General features: G+C 41.6%; 1 protein-coding gene across 3 annotated transcripts in view; it reads right to left on the bottom strand.

Annotated features, from left to right (window-relative positions):
• gramd1bb (GRAM domain containing 1Bb) overlaps nucleotides 1-27,084 on the bottom strand; it is a gene marked incomplete at its 5' end in the record, with an annotated part of 65,872 nt that overhangs the window by 20,098 nt on the left and 18,690 nt on the right. For all 3 annotated transcript variants that reach the window (XM_083913536.1, XM_083913534.1, XM_083913535.1), the window contains one exon: nucleotides 1,195-1,405. In XM_083913536.1, coding sequence (XP_083769662.1) covers nucleotides 1,195-1,405 — 211 coding nt within the window. The remainder of the gene's footprint in view (nucleotides 1-1,194; nucleotides 1,406-27,084) is intronic.

Below are 27,084 nucleotides of genomic sequence, written 5' to 3'. Positions count from 1 at the left end.
AGTCTGAAAGCACATCTACGCTTTCTCCCTCACTGAGAAATTTTGATCTGGCCTTGCCTTGCTGCTCCCTAGTACATGTGCTAGATTGAGTGAAACTGGCTGGTGAAATAGCAGCGTGAATCATGATGGCTAGACGACCAACTCCCTGAGCCCCACGGATGGATGGCCGGATGGGCCGCCAGCTGTTCACACACGATCTGCTATAGTTTCAGCGTCAGACTCAGATCAGGAGTCTTTTGTGCACTGAAATTGGCAACTAGATGTGTCAGAATGGTAAGTGTAGTTAGCATCTTAGTTTCTGTTGTTTGTTAGCTTTCAACTGTGGCTGACAGGTGATGATGGCTGTGTGTTTTCTCTCTGAAACGACAGTCCGTTCCACGCTGGAGGTTTCTTTGCCGGTGTTTCATTGAAGTTGTTCCTCCGTTGAATACTGTTTCACATATTGGCGTACGGATTAGTGACGTACCAACTGAAGGTTGTCTGGAATACATTTGAATCTTAAATATCTGAAAAGTGCACATCTCCTTCAGGAAAGGAATGTGAAAACACCTCTCTTGTGACAAACTTTGCTCAGACACAAGTCAATATGGTCAATGTTTTTTTGAGTGGAGGGGGACTTTAACTTAAAGACATACAGGTATGGTATGAGTTTGTGTTACAGTAGCATTTGCATGGTGTTGAAGTATACTGTGCTATTACACTGGTGAAGGAAAGTGATAAAAAGCACGTTTTGTTTTAATAAATAAATTATATCTGCCTAGACATCACATACAATAAGTGTAATGAGTCGTAATGTTTATGTTTTTGGTCAGAGATAACTCATAGTCTCATAGAAGTGACTGAAGCCTAATCCTGACCAGTCTAACCTTGTGTGTGAAATTGTCTCTTTGTGTCTCACAGTGAAACCTTTCACAATAGCTATGTGTATACAGTAAGAGCAGCTTTCTGAGGCACAAAATATCATAAGGGTGTTCTCTACCAGGTATCTCTATTCAGTGAAAAGGACGCACTGTTGAGCATTCTTGACAGAGCTGAGTGTACTTTAAGGGCTGAGAGTTAAATATACAAAATATGTTTTAAACTCTGTTTAAAGTGAACCACACTTCAAACGGCGAGGCTGCCCTTCTTTTCTATTAAATGGATATAAAGGAAATGTGTCAAAAAGGTAAAAAGGAACATCTCTTAGTCACTCACCTTTGAGTTCTTTCCCCCACTTCTTGCTGACTGCAAGGAGTACGTTCTCTGGACAACCTGCTCGGGCGTGGAGGGGGATTTGTCAGAGGAGTGGTCTGAACCCTTCTCCACCATGTTCTCACCCTCCTGGCTCTGTGGTGTGGGAGAGCGCGAGCGTTTACGCAGGACTGGTGAGCAGGCGGGCGTGCTCTTGTTTGAGTTACTGGCAGTGCTAAAAGAGAAGAGACAGAAAGAAAGAGGGATGAGAAAATCTGAACTATTACCTACAACCAATGTTAAGATACAACCGAGTCTTCAAAATCAAAAGTGCATCATGGAAATCATAAAAATACTCCTTGACTATATCAATGTAAACACCATGCAAGGTAGTGTCATTAGTTTACACATCAGTGTGGACAGCACAGACATTGTTTGCTCATGCTTACGTCATCTGAGGTTTAACAAGCTTGAAGCACAGTGTGCCGGCCTGACTAATGACAGCTAATACGGGAAGCAAACAACAACAACAGCCGTAGCAGCAGCCAGGGAAACAATGTAGTAAGACACCAACACACATGACCTGAGGATTGTCTCACTAATGCCACACTTCAAACGCAACAAGGTAATCTATATGTTTTTGAACCCATCTGTAACTTGATTAAGATATGTACTGTGTCTGGAAAAACATCTGTTAAATAAAGTCTCGACCCTGGCATTTATTGAGCAGTTTATTTCAAACCCTGCACAATATGAGGCCTCATGAAAATGAAGGATCTTTTTTCCCCGAAAGACAAGAAGTGTTTCCATGGCTGCAGAAAAGCCGCTCTGGAAGACACAACAAGGATTAAATGACCAGAGATAAAATGCTAGCTGGAGAGCATTATTCTAGCTATTAAAGTGGAGTGTGAAGTGCAACATGATTCTATCATCTCAAACTCAGTTGCATGTTGACTTTAAAGTTCTTCCAGTCTGTCCCCTATATGTTACCCTCTTAAATCCCATAGACACACACACACATGTTCCTATTACACTTCTGCCCTTACTACAAGCCTGAAGTTGAGGTCCCAATTTCAGATTACAAGTGAACTAAGCATAACTGTTGATCTGGGCCGGCAGACCAACTGTTTCTCAGCAGCGTCACTAAGATGGCAGCGTATTTACATCTAGGGAGGGAATGTCGCCACAAACACTCAGATTATACTGTAATACTTGGCAAAAAGGCAAGTAGAAGTGCTTTCATTAGTGGGTCATATGATTAATCACCATTGTTTTAACTAACAGCTCTCCAGCCAAATGGAAGGGCTGTTGTCTTGAGAGAGGTAGTCCCTTTCCTTCCTTCAATCGTACATTGCTATCAGGTGGCCTCTGTGATCCAGCACTAGACACTCTCTTTTCTTATACACCCCCCTCCCAGTGGCTCAGCAAGAAGCCTTCTCCTCCCACAATGACAGAAGCAAACAAAGGGCCCTGTAAATGATCTGAGTGGCAGTGCGTCCGCCAGCCCCGGCTACTTGACATGGCGTTATGCAAGCACTGCTATTATGTCACTGCTAGCCAATGGCCGCCGTTGGTGTCCATGAATTACTGATCTTCTGTTACATTCGGGACTTTAGTGTAGCTTGGAGCACTGAATCATAGAGGCGGCGTCGACAGGTTCTGTCTCACTATCAAGGTCTGCTGTACTAGTAGATGGTTGATTTTAAAAGGCAACGGCAACAAAGAGCCTTCACATCTGTTTACTGCCTGGGGAAAGATAATGCACGCCTGGTGAATTATGGTACCTTTGACATCAATTTATATGATTAAAATGGTCTGCTGTTCAGTGGATCAGCGTGTTGTCTGTACTGTACATTGTGTACTCTGCACTGACTCCTGATCAGTCCCTACTGACCTGATTATGAGTATATTTTCAGGGAAATCTCTCTTTGAAGGATGTTAATTGTTCAACATGTATTATTTGAAGTACACATCTACTGCTGCCATAGCTCTGAGGCAGGTGAATGTCGGATGACTCCATAGTGCAGAGCTGTAGATTAAAATTTAAGCCTCACGATTGGTTATTCTTCCTTATTCATCGATTATATAAAAATCTATGGTTTATCAGGTAGTGTATGTCATCCACCAGGGTATGAAGTCAGATTACAAAGGCTCACTATGATAGGAGAAAGCAGAGTACATTGATATTCAGAATGCATGATAATCTGTCTGAGCCAGGAGACTGTCTGGGTTACACACACAAGCAGTACTGACGGTGTATGTAAAAACATCAATATCCCTCTGTGATACATTTCATGTGCTTGGTGCGTGGCAGAGGCTCATGGTAAAAGTTTCCCTGTGAAATTATTAAGCAGATGTAATTAGCCTTTCAGATTCTGTTGCATTGTTTTAAAAGGCACAGTTTCTGAATACGGGCTGTATTGTGAGAGTATTATAATGTATTTGAATTTGACTGTACTGATGTGAAAAGTGTTGTAGGGGGATGTGGCAATAACAATCTGTCTTCATACGGTCAAAAATCACACGTTCTGTCTTAGCTGCTTCCACACTCAGTATAAATGGCTATAATGTGAGTAACTTTCATCCGATAGTGGTCAACGTGCGGCATGATGTAAGAGAGGGAATTGTGGCCTTATCCTCTACATGCCAGGTAATGGCAGGCAGAAGCTATCTGGCTATCACTGAACCATTTCTCCTCGGTCAGAGCAACACATTAATGAAATGTCTTCTCCCAGGATCATTTTTGTTATATGCTTTGGTGTCTTATTGACACGCGGTAGAGTTGCTTGAATTTCTTATTCAAAGTCAGTTTACTGGGAGCAGTTTTTTGGCTGTTCTTGATCATGTCAAATGAAATAAGTACTAGAAACTACACACTGGGGGTACATTTTCAGTTTTTTTGAAGATGTAACAGGTTCATATAGGGTCCAAAACAGACCCAAACTGAATCTGCGTATTTCTCATACAATTTTCAGCAGTGACCAGTAGAGAGAGAGGGATGAAAGACAATATGTTTCTTTTAATCCAGCATAGAGATGCAACTTTGTCCCAGCATTATTGCTTGATCTTCCTATAATGAGTCCTGTCAACACTCTTCTCAGACAGTCAACAGACAGAGTTAACATCAACACGGACTGCAGTGTGAATAACAAGAAAAAAAGGGTAATAACTGCATAATTTAAGATACCACTAAAGCTCACGACTTGAAGCTACATTTTGGTCACTATGGGTTCATCATAATAGTACAAATTTGATGATTATGATAATATTCCCTTAGGGTATTAAAAAAAAAAAGTAAGTTTATTGGTATCCAACGGTCCTGCACAAGTCGGGTCAATTTAAAATGAACTGCCTCTGCCTCTGAACTTGATTTGGAGACTACACATGATGTGAGGATTAGGTCCAAATAATCGGTTATGTTCTTGGCAATTGGCATTGTCTACCGGGAAGAGTACAACCTGACAAGAGGATCAATATTTCTCAGTAGCATTAGTGTCTCAAACCATAGGGGGTGAGCAAATAAAGCAGATGGAAGTATCAGTAACACATCTATTAAACTATTATAGTTTCCAGCTTTAAGAAATGAGCCGAAAATGATCTATTTAGAGAATAGCAACAGTTCCAACTGAGTTTGCATTTGACATTGCGCTTGCCTGATCTCACAGTAAATGCTTAAGGTCTTTTACAACCTCCTATCTATGCCAGGAGCATTTGAACGAGCCACCCAACAATAATCTGGTGATAACGCCATCATGGATAGAAACACTTGGAAGATAACACAGACAACTGAATCTTCCACCACATAATCTTCTTCTGCAAACGGTGTATGAGCACCGCAGAAACATTTAACAAGCACATTACTCAGTTTCAAAGAGACACGGATAGCATCTTCATACAGTGGGCCAGTGGTGCTTTTTTCCATGTCGTATCCTGGCTTTGGTAATGATGTCGCAGTCAGCACACACACATTCACTCTCCCTACCTCACACACTGCAGGTCAGGGAAGATATAGGTGCAAGACTTGGTGGGGTTGAGGTTTAGTGTGGGGCTCTCAATACTTTCCCTCCATGCAGAAAGAGACAGGATTTCCTCGGCACAGGATCTCCCACTCGTTGTTTTTAGCAGATGTGGAATTTACGGATCCCTTCACCTTCCCAGATACACAGCCATAAACAATGGGAACACAGATCCATCATCAGCATGTGAATGACTAGGCCTGATATCAGTCACTCGCACAACAGTTTGCTTTTTGGACCAGCGTGGTGGTGTGGATAGAGTGAACATGCAGCTGACACTAGCCTGCAGAGAAGCAGACAAAAGCATTTATCACAGATGCTTTGTCAGTAATGGCTTCATGAAACAAAACAGTTTTTTGAAATAAAGTGAGAGTACCTGCCGGAGCATTATCTCTGGTCTGTGATGCTCAGGGAATGAAATGAGTTGTTCAGCTCTAGAATAATAGACACAGCTGTTCACCGCTCTATAACTTCAAACGTATGACATACTATTTTTGATGCCACGAAGGAACACCTGCCCGAGGGTGTAACAACAACAAAACAACAACACGCTATTCTCTCAAATATAGCGATGAAACAAAGCTTGAGTGCTACACTTATGAAAACTGCTGTTTTCAGCATATGAGCTACTGAGTTTTACTGATTAAGGGATCAAAACACCGCATTTCCACATTCACCTTTAATGAGTCACTGTTGACAAACAATTTAACAATTACAAAGATGTATTTCTAAGGGCACCGCCCACATGAAGCTCACGCTGAGCTCAGCTTAGAATGAATATTGCTATAGCAACAGTGACCAGAAAGAGTAGTTTAAATATTCAGAGTGTGACTAAATATACTTTATACCAGCTCTGCTGTTAGAACAGGAAATACATCAGGGCGGCAAAGTGGCCAACTTCTGACCTTTTTGATACTGTACCATACATAAGTCAAATTTATATAATTCATTAATATATTATACTGTTTTCTGTAGTTGCACATTGGTACATGCATCATATGTTACTGAACTGAATTAGGCCACATTAATTCAGGTTTCTCCAGCGTCAAAAAAGGCTGCAATAACAAATTCAATGAAAAATAAAAAAAAACACATAATTGAAGAAAACTTGATATTGCTTATTTAAGATTTGGGTTATATAGCGGTGACTTCAAATAAATGAAACTGACAGAAAACAATATAGCTGAAGATCCTTTTTGTTAACCAATGTAACAATTTAATAAAACAATAGGGCAGCTTATTGATCCAAACTTACTGCATCTAGCATTGTCAAAGGCTTAGTGAGCAGCTTATTTTTGGCAGTATTAGGAAAAAACCTCCATAATAACCTTAGCATAATAATAATAACATAATAATGTAAATGAAGTGATGAGAGAGAAGATCAGACCTCTGCATCTCTCCTAGGCTCTGTTTTCAGCCTGCAAAGAAACTATGTCGTGACGGAAGATTTTAACCGAGCAGCTGAGAGAGCGAGACCCGGAAATTGGCTGTTCTACTAAAGCAGATGCATGTTCTTGTCTCTTCGGTGGAAACCCAGTCTGCAGCAGTGGGTGACCGAACAGGAAAGATTGCGATTCCACGGTTGGAAACACCCGCGCTCAGTGCAAGAAGAAGACGGATTCCTCAAAAAGGGAATCTAAAAGTGTCTGACAACAAACGCAATAAAACGTGTATCAATATTGCCGTTGCCTTTCAAAGATGGAAGAAAGTTCGGCATTGGTTTAAACTTGGACTCGGAATGACAGTAAATTCCCTTCTAACATTTGAACAATGGCAATCCTGATTAGGACGATTGAAATGAGTGGCACGTAAGCATACTCATACAGGTGAACATATGAGTAAAGTTAGTTAAATAAGGATGGAGGATGTTGGGTGCGTGTATGAAGCGCGTGCATCAGATCAGATGTTGTGCTTGTCTGGAGGGAAGAGCTTGGGTCAGAGCTGAGGAGATGAGACATGTGTAGACTCAAAAATCACATGCCGTTTCCTGCCTGGTGAGCCTTTAACATCGTACCTGATTATTAAAGACTAAAATTTTAAATTTTGTGCAGCACAACATGTTAATTTGCAAGAGAGATCTGTTCCAGAGGCTTGAAAACAGAATTCATCTGCATCATGGAGCTCTACACAGACAGACAGACAGACAACACTTTAAGGTTGGACAGGGCTCCTACATGTCCTACAAGTTCTTACATACAGAATGAAACAAAAAAAAAAAGGGAAACAAGCATGCTGCTTGCACCACTTTGTTACAGTCTATTCTTTAAATAAGCTGTAAAGCTCTAAATCCAACCGGCTCAAGCTGTCCGATCATTCAGCTTCACAATAGAACAGAGTTCCGGGCCTTTCTGAGGGCCCCACTTGTTTTCACAGTTTTGCTGACCCTGGAAAATACCCATCTGGCAGTGGCCCTTCAGCTCCACTTGGTTTGAAAAGGCCATGAGGAACACCACGCTCACAAGCGAGCACTGCGCATGCACACAAAGGAATGCATATACAGTACACAGAAGCATGTGTGTAGAGTATTTATGCTCACATACTGCAGACATACATTTATCAACACACACCTAATCTACCAAATACTACAAACTCAATCACCTCCATATTAAACACACCTAGGAACTGTACATATTATATAATCAAACCCATTGCACCCCACCCATCCATTCTTTCTGGCACCAACACACACACACGCACACGCACACACACACACACACACACACACACACACACACACACACACACACACACACACACACACACACACACACACACACACACACACACACACACACACACACACACACACACACACACACACACACACACACACACACACACACACACACACACACTCTCTCCTGGACCATGCGTCACAGAGCCTGCCATACCCTTGCTGAAAGACACAGTCCCTCAACACCTCGCCGTAGCAGCCCTCGAGGCAGTGGCAGCCCTCGTTGGCCACCGTCACACTCTCAAACACCACCATGTCCTCGTAGGCAGCCCCAAGTAATGAGCTGTTCATCCAGCGGATCATCCTGAGAACTGTGCACTGCACTTTCCTTTCTCTCTCAGTAGAAAAGAAGAAAGGTAGCTGAACTGATACATGTAGAAAGAGAGCGAGAGAGATAGAGAGAGTGTGCGAAAGAGAGAGATGGAAGAGGCAGGCAGGGAGATTTTCTTTAGCAGGCTTAGGGCCACTGATCTTCCCTGGCCAGCTCTGATCTCCTAATAACCAGCTTACATCGCCCTTAACACCACCTGCCAAAGAAGAGGCATTGGTGGTCCAAGGTGGACTCTCCTTCTAAATAGCACATGTTGATCTTGCCAAGCAGGGAAACTAATCATTAAGCAGGCTCTGCCTGAATGCAGCCAGGTAGGCAGGCTGTTGTTCCCAGCACTAACCTGGTAGTAGCCATGTAGAGAGCCGCTCCGCAGCGATCAACCCTTCTCAAATGGCTTCATTCATGCAGAAGGAGCGGTGGATGATGCATAGGTGGAAGAAACGAGGCGGTGGAGGAGGGGGCATAAGCAGAGAAGAGAGAGGGATGAGGGATTAAGGGGAGGAGGGTGGACGAGTTCTGGAGCATGCCAGGAGGATGGGAGGAAAAAGGAGGAGTAAGCCGACGCAGCCGAGGGAGATAAAAGGAACGTATTTTCCAAGCAGACAGAGAGAACACCGGCTTCCCTCTGGAGATCAGGCTCTGTCTTTTTTTTCTCTTCCTATCGTTCCCTCTCTCCTCCTTTGTCTAAGTGAGGCTGATGAGCTCTCTCTCTTTAGCATCCACTTTTCCGTTCACCATTTTTTCTTCCTCTGCTCTCCCAGCCGTTGGATCATCAGCCTGACTACAGCATCCGCTAGCATCCAAGCAAGGCTCTTTGCCCGCGATTTCTGCTCCTTGTTTGCAGTATTTCACGGCTGTAGAGCGACAATAGTCGGGAAAATATTGAGGGAGAATGTGCGAACGGACGGAGAGAGAGAGCGAGAGAGGGGGGTGGTGGTGGAGGAGAGAGACAGAGTAAATGAGGAAAGAGATGGCTTTCACTTTGCATTCCACCTCTACTTGGTGCTGGTGCACTGAGCCTGCTGCTTCCTCAATTATTCATGCGTTTCATGAATGGAGGGGCTGACATCACCGGCATTCAGGTCACTTTACATGTGAAGCTCCTCTAAATCACACAATAAGCCCGACCAGGGTTTGAAGTAAACACATTTCATGGTTTTACACAGACACACATAGTCGGACATAAATCAACATGTTTCCTTTAAAAACAAGAAATTAACAAGCAGCCCAAAGTCGTCACACGCAAATAAACTATTTAGGTTTGCAATTAAATACATGTTACAGAAACGCAAGACTGACATATTTAACATATATATGCGGCATGAGTCAAAGCAATATTTTAAACGTGGCGGCACATGGACTCTAAGGTGTCAAAATGGTGTTCTCTAAATTCAAGACTTTAGATGCTTGTTGTATCCAGCCAATATCCAACAAATAATTGCAGTGAGAACCCCATTACAAATATGATTTCACTGTCCCTTGAGACTAATGCTTTTCAATTCAGTGGCAAGTTCCAATAAATACAGATACGTATAAGAAAATATGAAATATCCATTGTGCATCATTACCCTCTGTGGTAAAGTGTGTGTCGTGCAGACCCGGAGGCAATCAAATTGTGTTTTAACGCATCCCCCAAGTGCAACTTTGGTCATAAGTGTAAAGTGCTTACTTCAGTAGATTTTTACTTATATTAGTTTTGTATTTGCAGCATTAACTGAATAATTTCCGAAATACACACAGGAATGGTGTTTTAAACATCTGACAAACCCACTTAACATACTTTAGTTTAGTTTATGATGGTTACATATATATATGCGCTAGCCCTGGCACATTTGAAAAATTAACACAACACAGTTAATAATAAAATGAATGATGGCTGAATTCCATTTAGCTGCTTCAGTTTAAGGGGGCTGGTATTGGGCCTTCTGTCTCACTGTCACACTTATCAGGTTTCCATCCAAATGCAGCGCAAAGTTTAACCACATTTCCAGAAAACAAGCACCAAAAAACGTGAATGCGTGTTTCTATTCATAGTCTCCTCATCACATATCTGATTACTTTTTTCCCACTCTTTGGGTTTTTTTATGCAATCGCTCATATTGTAGTAGTAACACCTCTGCTTTACCTGGTAAAACAAGGCAAAATGTCTGCTGCAAATTATATAGATTAGAAAGTTGAGGAAAGAAATCTGAGAATCATTTTTTACACACACACACACACACACACACACACACACACACACACACACACACACACACACACACACACACACACACACACACACACACACACACACACACACACACACACACACACACACACACACACACACACACACACACACACACACACACACACACACACACACACACACACACACACACACACACACACACACAAACACACACAATATTTTACCTGGTTGTTTTAAAAAAGCTGATACGGAAGTTTGATGAGTCCTAATTCTAACATCAACATCCACACAAGTCACAAGTAAATATAACTGTCATCCATACCCCGGCATGTAGTCAAGAAACATTTCACATTAAAAAATTACATTTACTGTACGGTACTATTTACTTAATGACAAATCAAACTATCACATAGACTGTTTTACTAACAAAGGGGGTAATCCTATGGTCATCCATCCACACATACATATGTTCACAGTCAGTAATCACCTGTGTATGTCCATAAAGAAGCAAACAGAGCCTGGAGCTGTGATGCTGGAAAGACTTGACCCCGGGGCTGCAGCAATGCTGGCTGCCTCTGTGGGAGCGCTAAGCGGAGCCATGCTGTGGAACAAAGGGAGCTGGTCCAGTGAGCTGGACCACTGTGTGCCCAGATAAGCCTGCCCAGCCTCACACCAACAACTGACCTACTTAGAGGACCTCTGTTCTCTTTGTTGTTGCACCCAGGGGACACGCATATGGTCAACTTGACCACAAACTCAGAGATATGGTATGTAATGCACAGCCGTGGGCATTAAGCTGTTGATTCATTCATCATACTCACTGATGACTGACAGACTCGACAGGCTTGAGTAGGTTATATTTTTTTCCTAATCAGTGTGGTGTAGATATAAGCCAAACACACCACGAATAAAGACTCTGACACATTTCTCCATCTTTATGAGAGGAAGGCGTGCTGTTTACCGAGTTGTCATGGGAACATCAATGTGGCGACGCCTGGCTCGGTCGGAAATGTCTGTTAGCCTGACTGTGTCTCGGCCGTGCAGTTGCCATGGCAGCCCGTCAAGCCATTCATGTGCACCACCACTTGAAGTGTTTCCAACTAGGGAGAAAAAGAGCCGTAGGACTGCGTGTGTGTGCGTGTGTGTGTGTGTGTGTGTGTGCGTGTGTGTGTGTGTGTGTGTGTTAGGGGGCAATGCTGCTTCATAAAGCATTAACACACACAATTAGTTAGCTACAAAGCCCTGGAGTTGAAGTGAACTTTACCGTGAACATGTTTGGAGTGACAGGAGCAATGGATGGGTCCCTGACAGCTGATATCTCCTTTTACTCATAGCACAACGATAGTTTTAAAGATCAGGTTAGGGCACTTCTTGTGTTGTTAGTTCAGTATAATACAAGAAAAAACAAGAAAATACTGAGTGAAACCACTGTATGTCATTACCTTTCCTAAAACTATTTAAATCCAATCCCACGAGCACAACTTTAGCAGTTAGTCCCAGGCTTAATTAAACTGCCTAATTATCCTCTATGTGTGGCAACCTAACATAGGAAGGCCTGTAACAATTTTTGGGTTCTCATTGGAGCAACGACCTACTGTGCCTCTGGGTCCAAGAAACTGTTTTAATAGCAGCTATAATTAAACACACTGATTTAAATTCAACAGCACTACTCGGCCCGGTGAGGTAATTCAAGGACTCGGTGGAGATGTCAGATAGGGGCAGGAGGGGACAGGAAACTGGCAACCAGATTAAGCTTCTGTGGGACATGTTGTCCCAGTGGGACGGTACACAGCCACAGTCATCTGCAGGGGATATACAGGCGGAAGGAAGCAGGCTGGGTGACAAAGAGGGGTGGGCAGAGAGAGGGTGGAGAGAAAGAGTGTGCACATGTGATCATAGTGCCAAGGTGGAGAAACAAGGTAAAGTAAGGAGCAGAATCCCTGAATTTTTATTTTTCGAACTCAAATTTTGTAGCACTTGTTACACCAAGATATACATGTTTTTTTCGTTTTCTTTCCAATATATAAATGTGAAGAGACACAACCTTTTCTGTGCTTTATTCTAAAGGGAATTGTAAGATGTATCATAACAAAAAAATAAAAAATTAAATTTAAGTTTGCGTTATATACTTTGTCTAAAATGCATAAATTAATGATAGATCCACCTTCCCTGGAGAATATTTCTGTCACCGCTGATATTACTTGTGTGTACCAGAATGTATGCCACATAGATCTCAAGTTCTCAAAGGGATATATATGCTTCACTTCAACATCCGATAATTATGGACCTCGGTTCTTATGTGTTGACACATACGTAACTGTTTCTGTTTTGATAAAGAGCCTCATTTTTACCCTCTGATACCTGTATGAGCTCCATTTGTGCACCTACTATCATGCTGTGTCTCTAACAAATGCTTTTCTTTTACATTATATCATCTATGATATTCGTCATAGACAAAAATAGTAATTGACTAATCGATTGATCATGAAAGATGAATTGATAATGAGGTAGATGGATTCCTTAAGTGCCACAGCCAGAGAGCAAATAAACACAAATAACTAATAAATTATATGAAAAACAATTACCAGTATGTGACCTCTATGTACATAGAAACACATACACGATTACAAGACAAAAAGCTTATCGCTAATGTGAAACCTTTTCATCAGACATCTATCGTCAAGAGGTACATGACTGTCTGTCCCTGAACACAGATTCCAGTCCATTAATGATGAGGCTGAGGGAAACGGGAACATTCCCCCCACAGTGCCGCATGACTGATGTTTTAAAAGTTATCTGCATCTGTCTGCCTGCAAGTTGCCTGTATTTAAAAAAATATATGTACACACCATTTTTTCTTAAATATTGTAAGATTAATGCAAATGCAACTAGCCTTCCAAGTCCTAGCTAATGCCTAATTCCACTTTAGACACAATTCCTTCATCATTAAGTGCTACGCAAGCCCCATGACATCAATCACTGCAAACCATATCCCCTTACAGCCCAACGTTATAAAAAAGTTGGTTATAATGAAAGGAGGCAGAAGAGTGTGGTGGGGAACAATATAGAGCATAATCAGCAATGACAAATGGCTTGTGGGAAGGATGCTGTAATAAAAAAAGGAAAAATGTGAGAGGGGACGAGCGAGAAAGCGACTTAATAAGCTGTGACCAGGAGGGAAACAATTCTGCAGTTTCTCTTCACTGCAGAGCCCCTGCTGTGAACTTGGAAGTCCACTGTGGCCCAGTCTGATGGTGCAGTGCTTTATCTGCAAGGCTGCAGTTGGTTCCAAGCCTCCCAGTCCATTCCTGACAGCTGTGGACATTTCATGATTTTGTTTTCAAAGGGGTTTTTGCTGAAGGGAAGGGGCTTCTGATGACCAGCCGATCGAGAAGCAGTTCACCTACACTTAATGCAGAAGGCCTTTCCTCCCTCTCTAATGCTTCACATGTTGAAATGAATCCTCTTGATGCAGGGGCCGGGCTGCTACAATTTTCAAGCCAGTTTAAAATAGCCCAGAGAGACATTAGTGGCTCAGCACTGGGTAGTACACGCCTGGGGGTTTGGTTTGCATGTGGGTATATGAGGATTTGAAGCATCCCTGCATATGTTGGTGGATGCACCAAGTTTCCAAAAGTCTTTGATGCTCCGTTTGTCTGCATGACAGCATGCAAGAGCTAAATGCTGCAGTCTCAAAGGAATTTAAAAGCAGAAATCGGATGGAAAATTTCTCTTTAGAGTTCTTCTCCTTTGCTCCACTGATCTGTGACCTCGGCGTGAAGACTGCAGTCGCATGCTCTGATTGGCAACGATCAATAAGATAAAGGAGCTGAACAATTGACCAGACAGGTTTAGGACACACACACACACACACACACACACACACACACACACACACACACACACACACACACACACACACACACACACACACACACACACACACACACACACACACACACACACACACACACACACACACACACACACACACACACACACACACACACACACACACACAAACACACGTTTGTATGCCCGTCCGCACTCAAGTCTGTCCAACTGTCCTGCAGCAACAACAGGCTTGTCCATGGTGCCACGTGCAGAGAGTAAGCTCCAGCTCAAGCCTGCTGTCAGTGCCTTACTGTTGCTACAGCTGCTGCTGTTGGCTGTGTGTGCACATCTGTGACTGGGTGCATGTGTGTTTGTGTGCAGATTTAAGTCACACCAAATGTCGAATCAACAGCAAACATCCCCACACTGGGGCCACTGCCAAATCCTGAGCAATCTCACATTCACACACATGCATGTACACACACATGGTCTCTCCCTCTCTTCTTATCTCTGCCTTGTCTTAAGCCTGTGAATGTTGTCTTCTGACAAGTAAGTATTGCTGCAAAAATAATAGTTTCCAATCTGAAAACTTGTTGAAACTGGCTTCTCCTGACATCAACTTAAACTATTATTACCGACATCAATATTTCTTTTACAATCAGTTCAACCAAGTCTGGAGAGAGCTAATCTAATAAATGTTTGCATCCAGTGCAGTCAAATAAGTTGCTATGACCATTGGCAGCTACAGCTTAATAGCACAGAACAACCCAATGCACTGATTGAGGTATTGACTGATGGAATGACCTCTAGGTCACGGCATTTTGCCTATGTAGCAGATTTTCCCTGGGAGAACAGAATGCAGCTCTGCGAGACACTAACAACAGGGATACGATTTCAGCTCATTGATGGATCTACAAGGGGAACTGATACCTTATCATTATCACTTGTTCCTTGATTGATTTTTTTCTTTCAAAGTGGATTGAAGCACAGCTTAAAGTATTTGGACCATTTCCCATGCCAAAACTCCTTCTTACAAACACATTCTGAATTTAAAGGCAAAAACAGTATCAGTCGGAGAGGATGGAGATGCATCCTGTTGAATACAGTACAAATGCATATGTATGTCGAGTTATACAACATCACAACATGGCAAACCATACCCAGCTAGAGAGGTCATCTCCATGCATATGGGATGCTAACAGATGGCTGTTCAGTGGTAAAGTAACCTGTGTCTGTGCCTGGTGCTGAAAACAGATTAGGTGACTCGGATTTAATAGTGTTTCTATGCTAGAGAATAATAAAAAGGACCTGGACGCCTGAGACACATACACACACAAACAAACAAACAGGAAGACACATTGGCTGACACACACATTTAGTATGCACTCAATCTGATTAATCTATTGAAACCCTGAGAGGATATGTTCAAAGCTATAGTCCACAGCTAAAACGTGTGATAGACTGAAAGTGATAGATTTGAGAGGTATAAAAAGCTAAGTAAAGAGCAGAGAAGAGAAGAGATGGATTTAAATGAGAGGACGCAGACAAATATAGAGAGAATGAAAGTGAGACAGAGACATTAGGGAAAAGAACGGGGTCCTGAAGGGAATAGAAAAGGTCTTCATAAAAGTGAGAAGGAAGGAAGCGGGACGCACGTTGCCGAAACTGCTCCCTCTGTTTTGTTTTTTTTCTGCAGTGCTCTGTAATTCGTCTCTAAAAATATAAAGCAAGAGGAGGAGGAGGAGGAGCATAAATAAAAACACAAGGGGAGGAGAGGATTGACGGAGGGACGATGGAAAAGTGCATACACATCGTGGCAAAACAGGTTCAAAAAGAAAGTGAGAGCAGGGCCACCTGGATGTGGATCTGTTTGTCCTCGTGAGGTAACAAGGGAACAGGAAAACAAGCGAGGAAGATGGTGAGAGAGAAAAGCTGGGAGAGACAGAGGGAGCATGTGCCTGCTCTTTTCCAGGCAGCCACGTGAGTGCTTCTCCTCAGCTGCTCCGCTCACACTGAGCCCGCCAGAGGGGAGCAGAGCGAGGTCGCCACAGTCACAGTGAAAAAAAACACACTAGCCCACACTGGCTGCACTGGATACACACACTGGTCACAGCTTAGTGATGTCCTGATCTTGCCCTTATTACATACTGGTACATTTTCTGGAGATTTACATAACCATATAGAAATGCATGAGTGAAGATGGACAGATAAACATAAATATATTTAATGTGCTCTCTTTTTAAAAATATTTATTTGACAATGGATCCAGCCATGTCAAGAGATAATGTAGTCTTAGAGTGACATATGTCAATACAGCCACATAATACCAGAAAATGGTCACAGACATCTAACACCTGGATGGGTTGTGCTTTGCATACACAACAGCCTTAAAGCTATACAGAAAAACTGGTTACACTGGGAATACACAACCACACACAAAGAGAACATCTCTGCTCTCTGTTCAGCCTTACCAGGCGAGCTTGAAGCCTTTCATTAGTACAGCGAGGAGTGTCTGACGTCCATAGCGTGTTTTGGGCACTGGGCTGCCCGTTCACACCGCCGCATGCTGACCGACAGCCTGCCAAAGCCTCACCTCCCATACACAAAGCAGGAGAGATGCACGGAGGGAAGAAGGGGGACGAGTGGATGCAGAGACAGATGGATGGTTGGGGACCAAAGACTTGAAGGATGATCCTCAGCTTTGCCCACCTTTCTGCTACATTCCTTCGCTTGTATCGTGATGCCGCAGTGCTGAGCACTTGTGCCAGAAATTCACACCTCCCTGAGGTTCTTCAGTTTTCCCAAAAGAGAAGGAGGTGACCTGCACCACAATATTCACAACGCAAACTGCAGCATGCCGCAGAAGCAGAGAGGACTAGCAATTGCAAATAAATGCCAACATGGCCGGTTGCTGTTCCTTTCTGTGTCTTTTCTACCAAGCTCTCACACTGTTCCCTCACAGCGTTTGTTTGCTCGCTCAAACTCTCTCTATCTCTCCCTCAGTCTCCGCTGCGGATGAAAGCTGCACTTGCTGTGCTCACAGTGAGCAGGCGCAGGATGTCTACCCTCCCCCTCTCTCCCTCCTGTTCTCTCTGTCCTCTTCCCTAGATGGCTCTCTTTCTCTATTTCTCTCCAAGATAAGCCTAGCTGGTCCAGTGTGGATGACTAGAGCAGAACAGTGGCCTCTAGTCATAACATCCCCTGTGTAATGACCCCCTGCCCCCCACCTCTAAACCATGTATGAGAAGGGTATTAAGTGGGGGGAGACCCTGCTGCAATTCTTTCCTCTTGTGTTGGACTCCAGTGCTGATCAGTGTCAGCAGCTAACCCTGTTAATCTCTTAATGCATTGAGTGTGGTGAGGTACTCCCCGTGTTCATAGCTGTTAGCTGTGTACATGTTCTGCATACATGATGAATCAATCGGACATCATGGTGACTCAGCTTGCTTAGTAGGCTACTGAATGTTCTATAACTGCAATAACCTGAGTTTGAATCTAACTGTTAATCGCCTCATTTGTCTAATTGAATGTCGAGCTCTGGATTAAGTCATACTACAGGTATGTATGTCAAGAGTTAGGATTTTTTCTGTTTTTCTAAATCCAAAAACATAAGAGCAAAAGTGTAGGTAAGGGATTGATCTGTGTGCTTTTCTGTTCTAATGTAAGCTGCCTATGTTAGCATGCCCAGCTAACTAGTTTACCAACAGCAGAAACCTTGCCTTATTTCTCTTCTAACTACAATATTTAGCGGGGTTACAGGTTATCTTAGAAAAAAACCTGGTCCACCCCGTTTTATAAAAAAATGAGAAGTACTGAATCTGCCTGCTCAGTCATTGGTTAGAAGAAGTTTACGCTCCAGAACGTCTGGCCAAACCTGCATTACATTTAAGACTGTCAGCTCTCTGATTTCACAAAATGAAAAACAATGAGAACAAAAATCAAACACCGTGTAAACTCATCTCAACTATATTTCTAATGGATTAACCTTCACACTATTGCACTCCACTGACTGACTGTAGCGGTTAGTTAATCTCTTCCATATCCACAGGGGTCAGAGAGCAACAGATCTTTTCAATAGAAGCTGTCATCAAAAACAATGGCCGACTTGACCACAGGCACTGGGTCAGGTTGCAGCACATTCTTCCTGCTTAATCTTCCTAAGGCCCTGCAAATTACAAATCACACCTCATTAGGGGTGGCTAATACTACAGCTAACGCAAACCATCAGAACTGACATTCTGGTTGGTCTGCTCACACACAAATACAGCGATGATACAGATATTTCTGTTACCTTATTTCTTCAATTTCGTCTCGAATAATGGCTGGGAACGTAGTCGGAACAAACAAATAACAGCCGGGGAAAAATGTGTTTATAATTCTACTTATCAAACAGAGGGAATAAGAAATAAAGACCTGTTACATTTTGTAGTTGAAGTAAATAACAGCCCTGGACACTATTTGAGGAAATACGGAATGTTGTTTATGGATCGATTTAAAATGATTTAACTGTTGTTATCTGTTGCTCATTGATTCCTATACTTGCTATGCTATTTGTTGTTTGATTGTAATTGCTTTGTGATGAGTAAAACATAACTACAATATTACGTTTTTTATTCTTATTTAGTCACTGGGCTTCCTTCACTCACTCTGCTACTTTTTTCCAATGCAGATGGTGCCAAGAGAGAGTAAGTTCATGACTTACTGAACCAAAAAAAGATAATGGCATGCACATGATGCAGTTGCACTTGGGATCTTAGTCTGGGAGGACACATGTTCCCATCACAGAACGTGGGCCCCACGTCAGGTTCAGGATGTCCTTTAGAACTCAGATCAGTGAGTCGACACCTAACTTCTGTGATGTGTACAGTGATATGCTCTTATGACGTTATCTGTTCTACATGCATTTTCCAGAGAATTTGTGTGTGTGTGTGTGTGTTTTCATTGCAAATTTGCAAAACTGTAACTTGGTCTGTCGAGGGCTCCATAAAACATTCTATACTAGCATTCAATAGATGGTAGCTGCTGATTTTTAAAAAGCACCTCCGACCATATTATGATTGCTTCCATGGGAAGAGGATCAGTGAATGGATCTTTCATTTCTGCGCCATAGGGCAGGCAAGAGCACATAGCAGGACACACACTCTCTGTTGTTAGCCGTCATTGTCTCTCTCTCCATGGGCTACTGCGAATGCGATGGGACTGCAGGGAGAGAAAAGGTGAGGATAGGAAAAGAGGCAAAGATATGAGAGCGATCTAATCCCTTCCCAGGTAAGCAGTGAGTTCTGTAGCCTGGACTTCAGTCAAGCAAGAGGATAAGTCATCTCACACAGAGTCCATCTGGTGCCCACCTAGTCATAGATTGCTAACAATTTCATGGAAAAACAAAAGAAAAAAATACCTGCATCCATGGGGCACCTTATTAATGTTGGTATAGATCAAATTAGACATTATTGGTATTTGATTTCTGGGAACATCCAGGAAGGCTGCAGAGTTGAGGCAGCCTGCTGAGAATCTCACTCTGTAATGGACAAGCAGTTCATCTTGACCCAGCTTTCCCTACGAATGTGACCGATGCATCATTGATCATTTCCATCCATATTTATTCATAAAAGGAATGCATCAAAGCAGGCACAGGGTTGTGACATTTCATTACTTCTGTATCTAAAGAAAAGTACTGCTGAAAGTAATTATTGGAAAAAAGATTTGTTAACCTAAATTACTTATTTTCTTCTCATCCTGACACATTAGAGTAGACCTTCTGTTATGCCACATAATTCAATCAGAAGTTGTTTACCTTAGTTTTAACATGTAGAGCCTGCCTTGCACTTTGATTAGCCAAACTAACCCCCTCCATCAGGAAGCAGATATTTGTATATGACACCATGCCTGATTACTGATGGATGGCTTTTATGCAACAGGCCTCTGAAGCCTGCCCTAACTGATTTTTTTGTACACTAATCTGTCTTGCTCTGTGTGGTTGTAGTTTAGTGCACTCTGTGCTGAGCTACAGTGGTGCTGAATGGACAGCTCCACGAGAGAAGAGTCAACCACTGAGTCACAGATGTTCCCTCTCACTGACGCCCCCTGCTGACCAGACCACAGCTGAGTTCAGATATGGTAAAATACTTCTTAAGGTCAAACAATCATGAAAAAGGTGTTTCCACTGGCATGAGGCAGAAACAGAATGCAACATTTACACTGAATGTATGCTATGATCAATCTGCCCTTTATAGGAAGGATTCCAAAAGACTCTGGGTTGCTTTGTTTTACAGTTTGTTTGAAGAAAAGATGAAAAGACCAGAGGTTCCAACTCAAATGTCATTATGTGTCATGCCTTAACAGAGAGTAGTAATTAATTATTAGTCAGCAAAACAGCCGTCATGTGATTTCTGCATTAGCTTCTGTTTTAGCATTCCATGAACGCTAATCTGGCCCATAGATTTTTCATTAGTTTCTAAGAATAGCACCGGAAGATAATCTGGATTAATCCTCTACACTGCTTCGTGGGTTTGGATGCTGTGGTGATTTTGACTCAGCCCATTCTGCTGAGGGCGTTCCTTTCTTTGTAACACACTATGGATTATACTCTTACCGTTTTCCTACTTGTGTTGAATAAACCCCCATAGATTGATCTCTACTATCTGATCAGAGAGGAAAATGGGGGACCATGTGACTTGATGGCTGTTTGTTTATTGTTGAACTGAGTGTGTTGGATAATGTGAGCACTCAAGGCCACGGTGGGGAGACAGAGAGCAGAGATGCATTCACGGAATGCAGAGACACGCATATACAGTATGCACTATACAAAACATACTGTTTATGTATGAGAAATGATAAATATTTTTCTTGCATGATATGATATGTTGAAAAACAGAAGAAAAAAGACAATCAGAATGATCAATTTACTTTAATAGAAAAAAGTAAGCACAGCAATTAATCTATAAGGAGAACATGTTTTTGAATGAGAAGGAGGTGGTAGTCATTGTGGAAGTAGTAGTAAAAATAATAGTAAAAATGTTATTTATTTATACATATATACACAATTAAAATACAAGGGAATCTCCAGGTGCTTAACAGTATGACAAAACAAGCATACGGTAACATTAAATAGGTCAATTTTTATATACTCAAAGTACAAACACAGATGGTGTTGTAGTACAGGCTTACATGATTGATTAACAGGGTCTCAGGCAACAGATAAGAATAAGGTTAAACAGATGCAAACATGGGACAGCAAGTGCACAACAGAAAGCGGCTCAGTAGGATGCCAGAGTACACGTAATGTTATGCAGAAAACACACTAGCAGCACTCGACATCCCACTGAGGACAGAACAGACACTTTGCAGACAGCCAGCATTGACTAAAACATAAAAGCAGCCCAGGGAGGGAGAGGGGAAGACAGGACGATGACAGTGACGATGAATGACATAACGTGTTCAACCGCAAGAAAACTAGCAACACCGCGAGGGATAGATATCCTGTTCAATATCAGGTCAACCCAAAAAATGATAAAGTGAAACACAGATGGCCTTCTGAGTGGCTGTCACATGTTCCATGAATAAAAGAACAAAGTACGACACGTGCTGACATTAAAGCACTCATTTAAAAAAGCCTAACATTTCCTGTTTCTGCTGCAGCAAGCTGAATGAAAATAGGCCGAGGTTTCTTTTTCAACAAACCTCAAACACACACACACACACACTTATAATTACTAAACAAAGCAGAGCGATAGAGAGAAGAGAGGAAGAGAGAGGTGGTGAAAATGGAGTTTGGGATTATCTCTATTAACCTGACCAAATGGTTGAGGCTTGAAGGACAAAAGACCTCCACTGATGTGAATAAAGTGAGTGAGTATTCCCACCTCCACCTGCAGAATGTATAGTTTCTTCCTAAATGATCCTCTTCTATTTATGTGTAAATCTTGTTTTTACCTTTAAATCTTAGACATGAAAAGGAAAGTGAAATATGGGAATAGTTAAATAAATCAAATTATTGCACTTGGAAAATGACCCTGTTTGTAGTGTTTACATACTCGGGATAAAGTGATGAGTTTCAATACAGATGAACTTCAGTGTTTGTAAATATACAGTAACTGTTATAATTTATATATGTATGAATATTCGTCTTGTGATAACTCACGCAAAGATTATATAAAAAATTATGGTAAGACACTCTCTGTCTCCCACTCTTTTCATATTTACTGAGTCTCAAGATTATGTATAGGGTGCACTAATAGATGTCGGTATCTGCACCAACACTGATAAACAGATTCTGCGCAGGAATGTCGAATATGCAGCACCGGGACGAAGATTTGGGGAGTGGAAGAGGTCTGAGTTCTGTTTGTAGTCCGAGTAGTATTTACCAACAACATTTGAGCATGCTTTGGTTGCATGCATACAATCAGAAAACTCAGTAGTTACTCTTCACTCACTCATTTGATACAGTGGACTAGTATCATTACAAAAATAGTTAACTAGCTTCTACTTTATGTTACCTGACACAGAATAATTATCTCAAGCAGTCACATGCAGTGAGGGGAAAAAAGCATCTGATCTGTATCAGGTGAAACCCAAAGAGGCAAAACGATTGGTGCATCCCCAAACGTATCTGAAGTAACACCAGTGGTTGTTTACCAAGTACAACTGACACACAACTATAAAGCCCCGAAACTGACAAAATGTAGGGTTATCAAAGTAAAAAAACAACTGGATACATCACTAAATAATACTCTTAATTTAATTGAATCTTCTATTTAACCAGCCTACATTAGCTTTCAACTTTTTAAGAGAGCTAGTTTAACTGACAATGCCAGTAGTTAAACACAAAAACAGTCAGTTGGAACTCTTCAACAGGAGTTACAGCTAGCAGTTGCAGAGGGCAACTTTAAGGAGACTGTGAATTGTCTTTTTAAAGGGACAATAAACAGGGACAGATCTTAAATGATTACTGTTTTAGTATCATTATAGAAACATATGAATATAGGATTCTAGACTAACAAGAACCCAGTCACTGTGTTTGTAGTCTTTGTTTTTTCAATCTTTAAACCAACCACAATTGTTTTGGGCAGCATCAAAGCCTGATAGTGGAGATAGCTAAAGAGGAGGAGTAAGCCCGGCCCGGCATTATCCCACTGTACATCCGGTAAGCCATATGACTGTGTTTAAAACTGATGTTTAATTCAGATTCGTCAGAATTTGATCAGTATTTATAAACTGATAATCATAACAGTATATATCTATTGGCTACCTCCCAAAAATACGAAAAAAGTCTTTGTGTGTCTCCATCTAAACTGGAGCTGGAGCTATTATGCAGTGCATCAATGAATCGTCACATCCATGACCCTGAGCTCCTCAAATGCACAGCTGCTCTGTTCAGAAAAATGATGTCACAACACAGAGAGATCAGGTTCTGCTGATCTCCCCACATCTAGTCCACATCCAGTAGTGTAGGGTATACATATCGCTGCACTGCTGACACCCCTGTCCAGGGACAGAAATGTCAACGAGTCATTTGAGAGAAGCCCTTTCACCAATATAAATATTTTAAAGGTATTTAGTCTTTTTAGTCGTATTTTTACAATTAAAGTTAAGAGACAAAATTCACAAAAAACAATGTTTTTACTGTTTAGATTTAGAATTTGAGGCTCATCCCTGTGCCGTTTGAATTTTCCTCTTATTTCATCATCAAGCCCCATTCCTCATTGTTTATAATTACATAACTACACAACGCCAGCTCAGTCGTCACACAATTATGATCTATCTCCACATGACCTCATCATCAGTGAGCGTGAGATACTGTGGTGCGGAAGCCAACATGGTCAGATGTGCTGTCGCTGAGGGGGTGTTCACTGTTGGTAACACTCCCAAGAATAACCCCATGTGTTCTCTCTTTCTCTGTCCTCAAAGGAACCATTGTTTAACCTTTATTCAAACAGCCGATCTGATTAGGAACCACAGCGACTGGCTGGATGATGCTGTCTTAATGAAGTCCATGTTCATTCTGTATGAACTTTTCTGACACTGACATGCACACACTTATGTGCTCTGAAGCAAAGACAAAGGCTTGGAGGTAGAGTCGGGAAAGCTATTTTTATACTAAAGGACTCTGCTTGTGGACGGTGATGGGATAAAGGATTGGGGTGGAGAGATATTGACTGACCCCTCCCATACAATCCTTCCATCTCGTCAGACAGGGCTGTTGCCACAGAGACGACCCTGCCATCATTGAAGCCGGGAGTGGTCCAGCCTGCCGCCTCAGGGCCACATATAGACACACACACATTTGCTTACCACTGGTTGCTATGCCATTATCACACACAAGGCCTTCAAGGGTAGCATCTGAGCTATTTCAAGCTTTACAAATGACGCACGTCACTCATGGTGACAAAGCAACAATCACCGAGCAAGGCCTCAGACTTTCAAAACACCTTAAGTTTAATCTGCAAAGGTAATGTCATGAATCACAAACAAGACCCACTGCCCACTGTGGATGACATCCTGGATTACATTAGCAAGGTCAAATATTGTCTTAAGATAACAAAAGACAGCTCTGTCATACATAACACCTCAGGGAGTCCAGTAGATAATATTAAGGTTTATCATATTTACCAACATGGCATTACAGGACACACATGTAAAACTTTGTAACAAATATATCTGCCATTTAATATTTTATTCTCCACTAGATCCTTAGTACCTGACAGCATGGCCAGTAACTAAAATACTGTGGTATTGATTGATTGATTGATTCCTGTCACTAAGATTTAGAAGGGTTCAGATGAGCTTTATTCACTGCGCAGTGGAGACAGGGGTTCAAGGCTGTAGAATCCTTTCTGACCAGAGCGGGTTTCTGGTTACGATAATAAAGATATTTTATACATAAAACAGGCTAGCCAAAAGATGTGGGCTCGACCAAAGAAATTCTAATACAGGTCTGTTTCACAAAGCAAAAGGTAGTTTGAATAGTGTGACTTCTCCCAATATAACAAAATGATTCAAGCAAAATTGTTCCTCTCAGCACAAAGTGAGACCCTTAATTAAATTAAGATATAGTGTATACTAAGAATCTGTTAGTCGAAGTAAAACTTATTCCTCTCAGCACAAAGCTAAATGTCATACAGAAGAGAAGGAAAGACAATATTAGGATAAAAAATAAAACTATTGGGTAAAACATTTTCTTCCATGAATCTCTGCTCAGTACCCACCATCACTACCAAAGTGCCTTGGAGCAATAAACTTGTTGCTAAATGAGTTACTTCCTTGTGGGAAGTGACAGCATATACCCATGTTATATTAGTTAGCATTCCAGAGATGACGACAACCAATCCAGTTTATATGAAAACATGTCTGAATGCTAGTTGTGTGTTTTTATCAACTGCACCATTTTCACACCATGCTCCAGACTTTACATAGACATGTTTGACCCCCCCCACACCTTTAAAACTCCAGTTTATATCAGTCACTAAAATCACTTTTATTAAGCAGTGCACTCTTACTATCCACCCAAAAATAAACTTGATGTGAATAACCCAAGTTCAAAAATGCAGATACATCTTAGTCTTCTCAGCTGTTACCCTGCAGTCTCAGCAAAAATCAGGCTACGTACACGGTACATGCTGCCTTATCCTGCTGACATGCTGTATGCATAATTGCATCTCCAATTGATTTATTTCCATAGTTTTTTTTCTTGTAGTGCTAGCACATTATTAAAAACATAAATTAAAACAAGTAACACAATGGTGTCTTAAAAATACACATACTGCAAATGAAATGCATATACTTGTATCACTAATATGTACTTAGCAGTGTCAATCAGAAAAGACTAAAACTCATAAAACACTAAAATGTAATATGTGAGGACTGTTTACATATACACATTTTACATATACACAAGTTATTAGCAGTAGTTCTTATAAACTGGACAAGAAATAATCCTATTCAACTTTTTATAGGAGAACTCCAGCAATTTAATACTGCAGTTTCATCACATTGACTCACTAGAGACAGATTCAAACAAGAACTGTCAAAATCGATGCAGTAGAGGGTGGGATAAAATGACTTCTTCTCCCAAGTATGTGCCAAGCTTCAGAAACACTGGATCCTACATTTCCCATGCAACTTGATAGTATAATCTGTTAGACCCCCCTGACTTGGGTTATGTTGTCATCAGTCTACTGATGTTATAAAATCAGCTGATACCGTTTACCTACAGTTGGCCCTTTCAGCAAAGCTTTGAGTACGTATACAGTATTTTTAACTAACCAAAAATTATGAAGTGGCCCCACCTCTAACCCTGTGGTGCACCTGCAGAGGACAATGCTGACAGTGTTTCAGTAAATGATACTACAGCAGTTCTTTTCCTGGAGCTCACACACTGTGAAATCTGAGGACCAGAAGAAGTGAAGAGGAAATAGATGAAATTGTGGGATTAAACAGCTCCCTCCTATGGTGTGTGTTGAGTATGACATACTTGAAGACCATGAATATACATTTATTTATTTTTTAAAATGGGTGAGAATATACAGAGGATGAGAGATGGTATGATATGTCACAACCTATTAGTTATCTTTAGTTTAATGACACCTACTATATAATGTCAATGCTCATGTGTGGAGTGTCTTTTGCTTGTTGAGTTATAGCCTACCTTTGGGGTTTCCATATCAGTTTCTTCCACTTCTTTTGCTTGGCCTATCAGTGAAGGTAGAGAAAAGTGAATGAGAGGTTTTGGTAGATTCTCTTTTCTTTTTCATGACGAGACTGTCCTGATGACAGTTGATGCTAACTAAAATGCACTGGTATTGATGCC

This window comes from Echiichthys vipera (genome assembly GCF_963691815.1).
Source record: "Echiichthys vipera genome assembly, chromosome: 5".
In the NCBI taxonomy this organism is placed as follows: domain Eukaryota; kingdom Metazoa; phylum Chordata; class Actinopteri; order Perciformes; family Trachinidae; genus Echiichthys; species Echiichthys vipera.
This window is presented reverse-complemented; position numbering and strand designations above follow the sequence as displayed.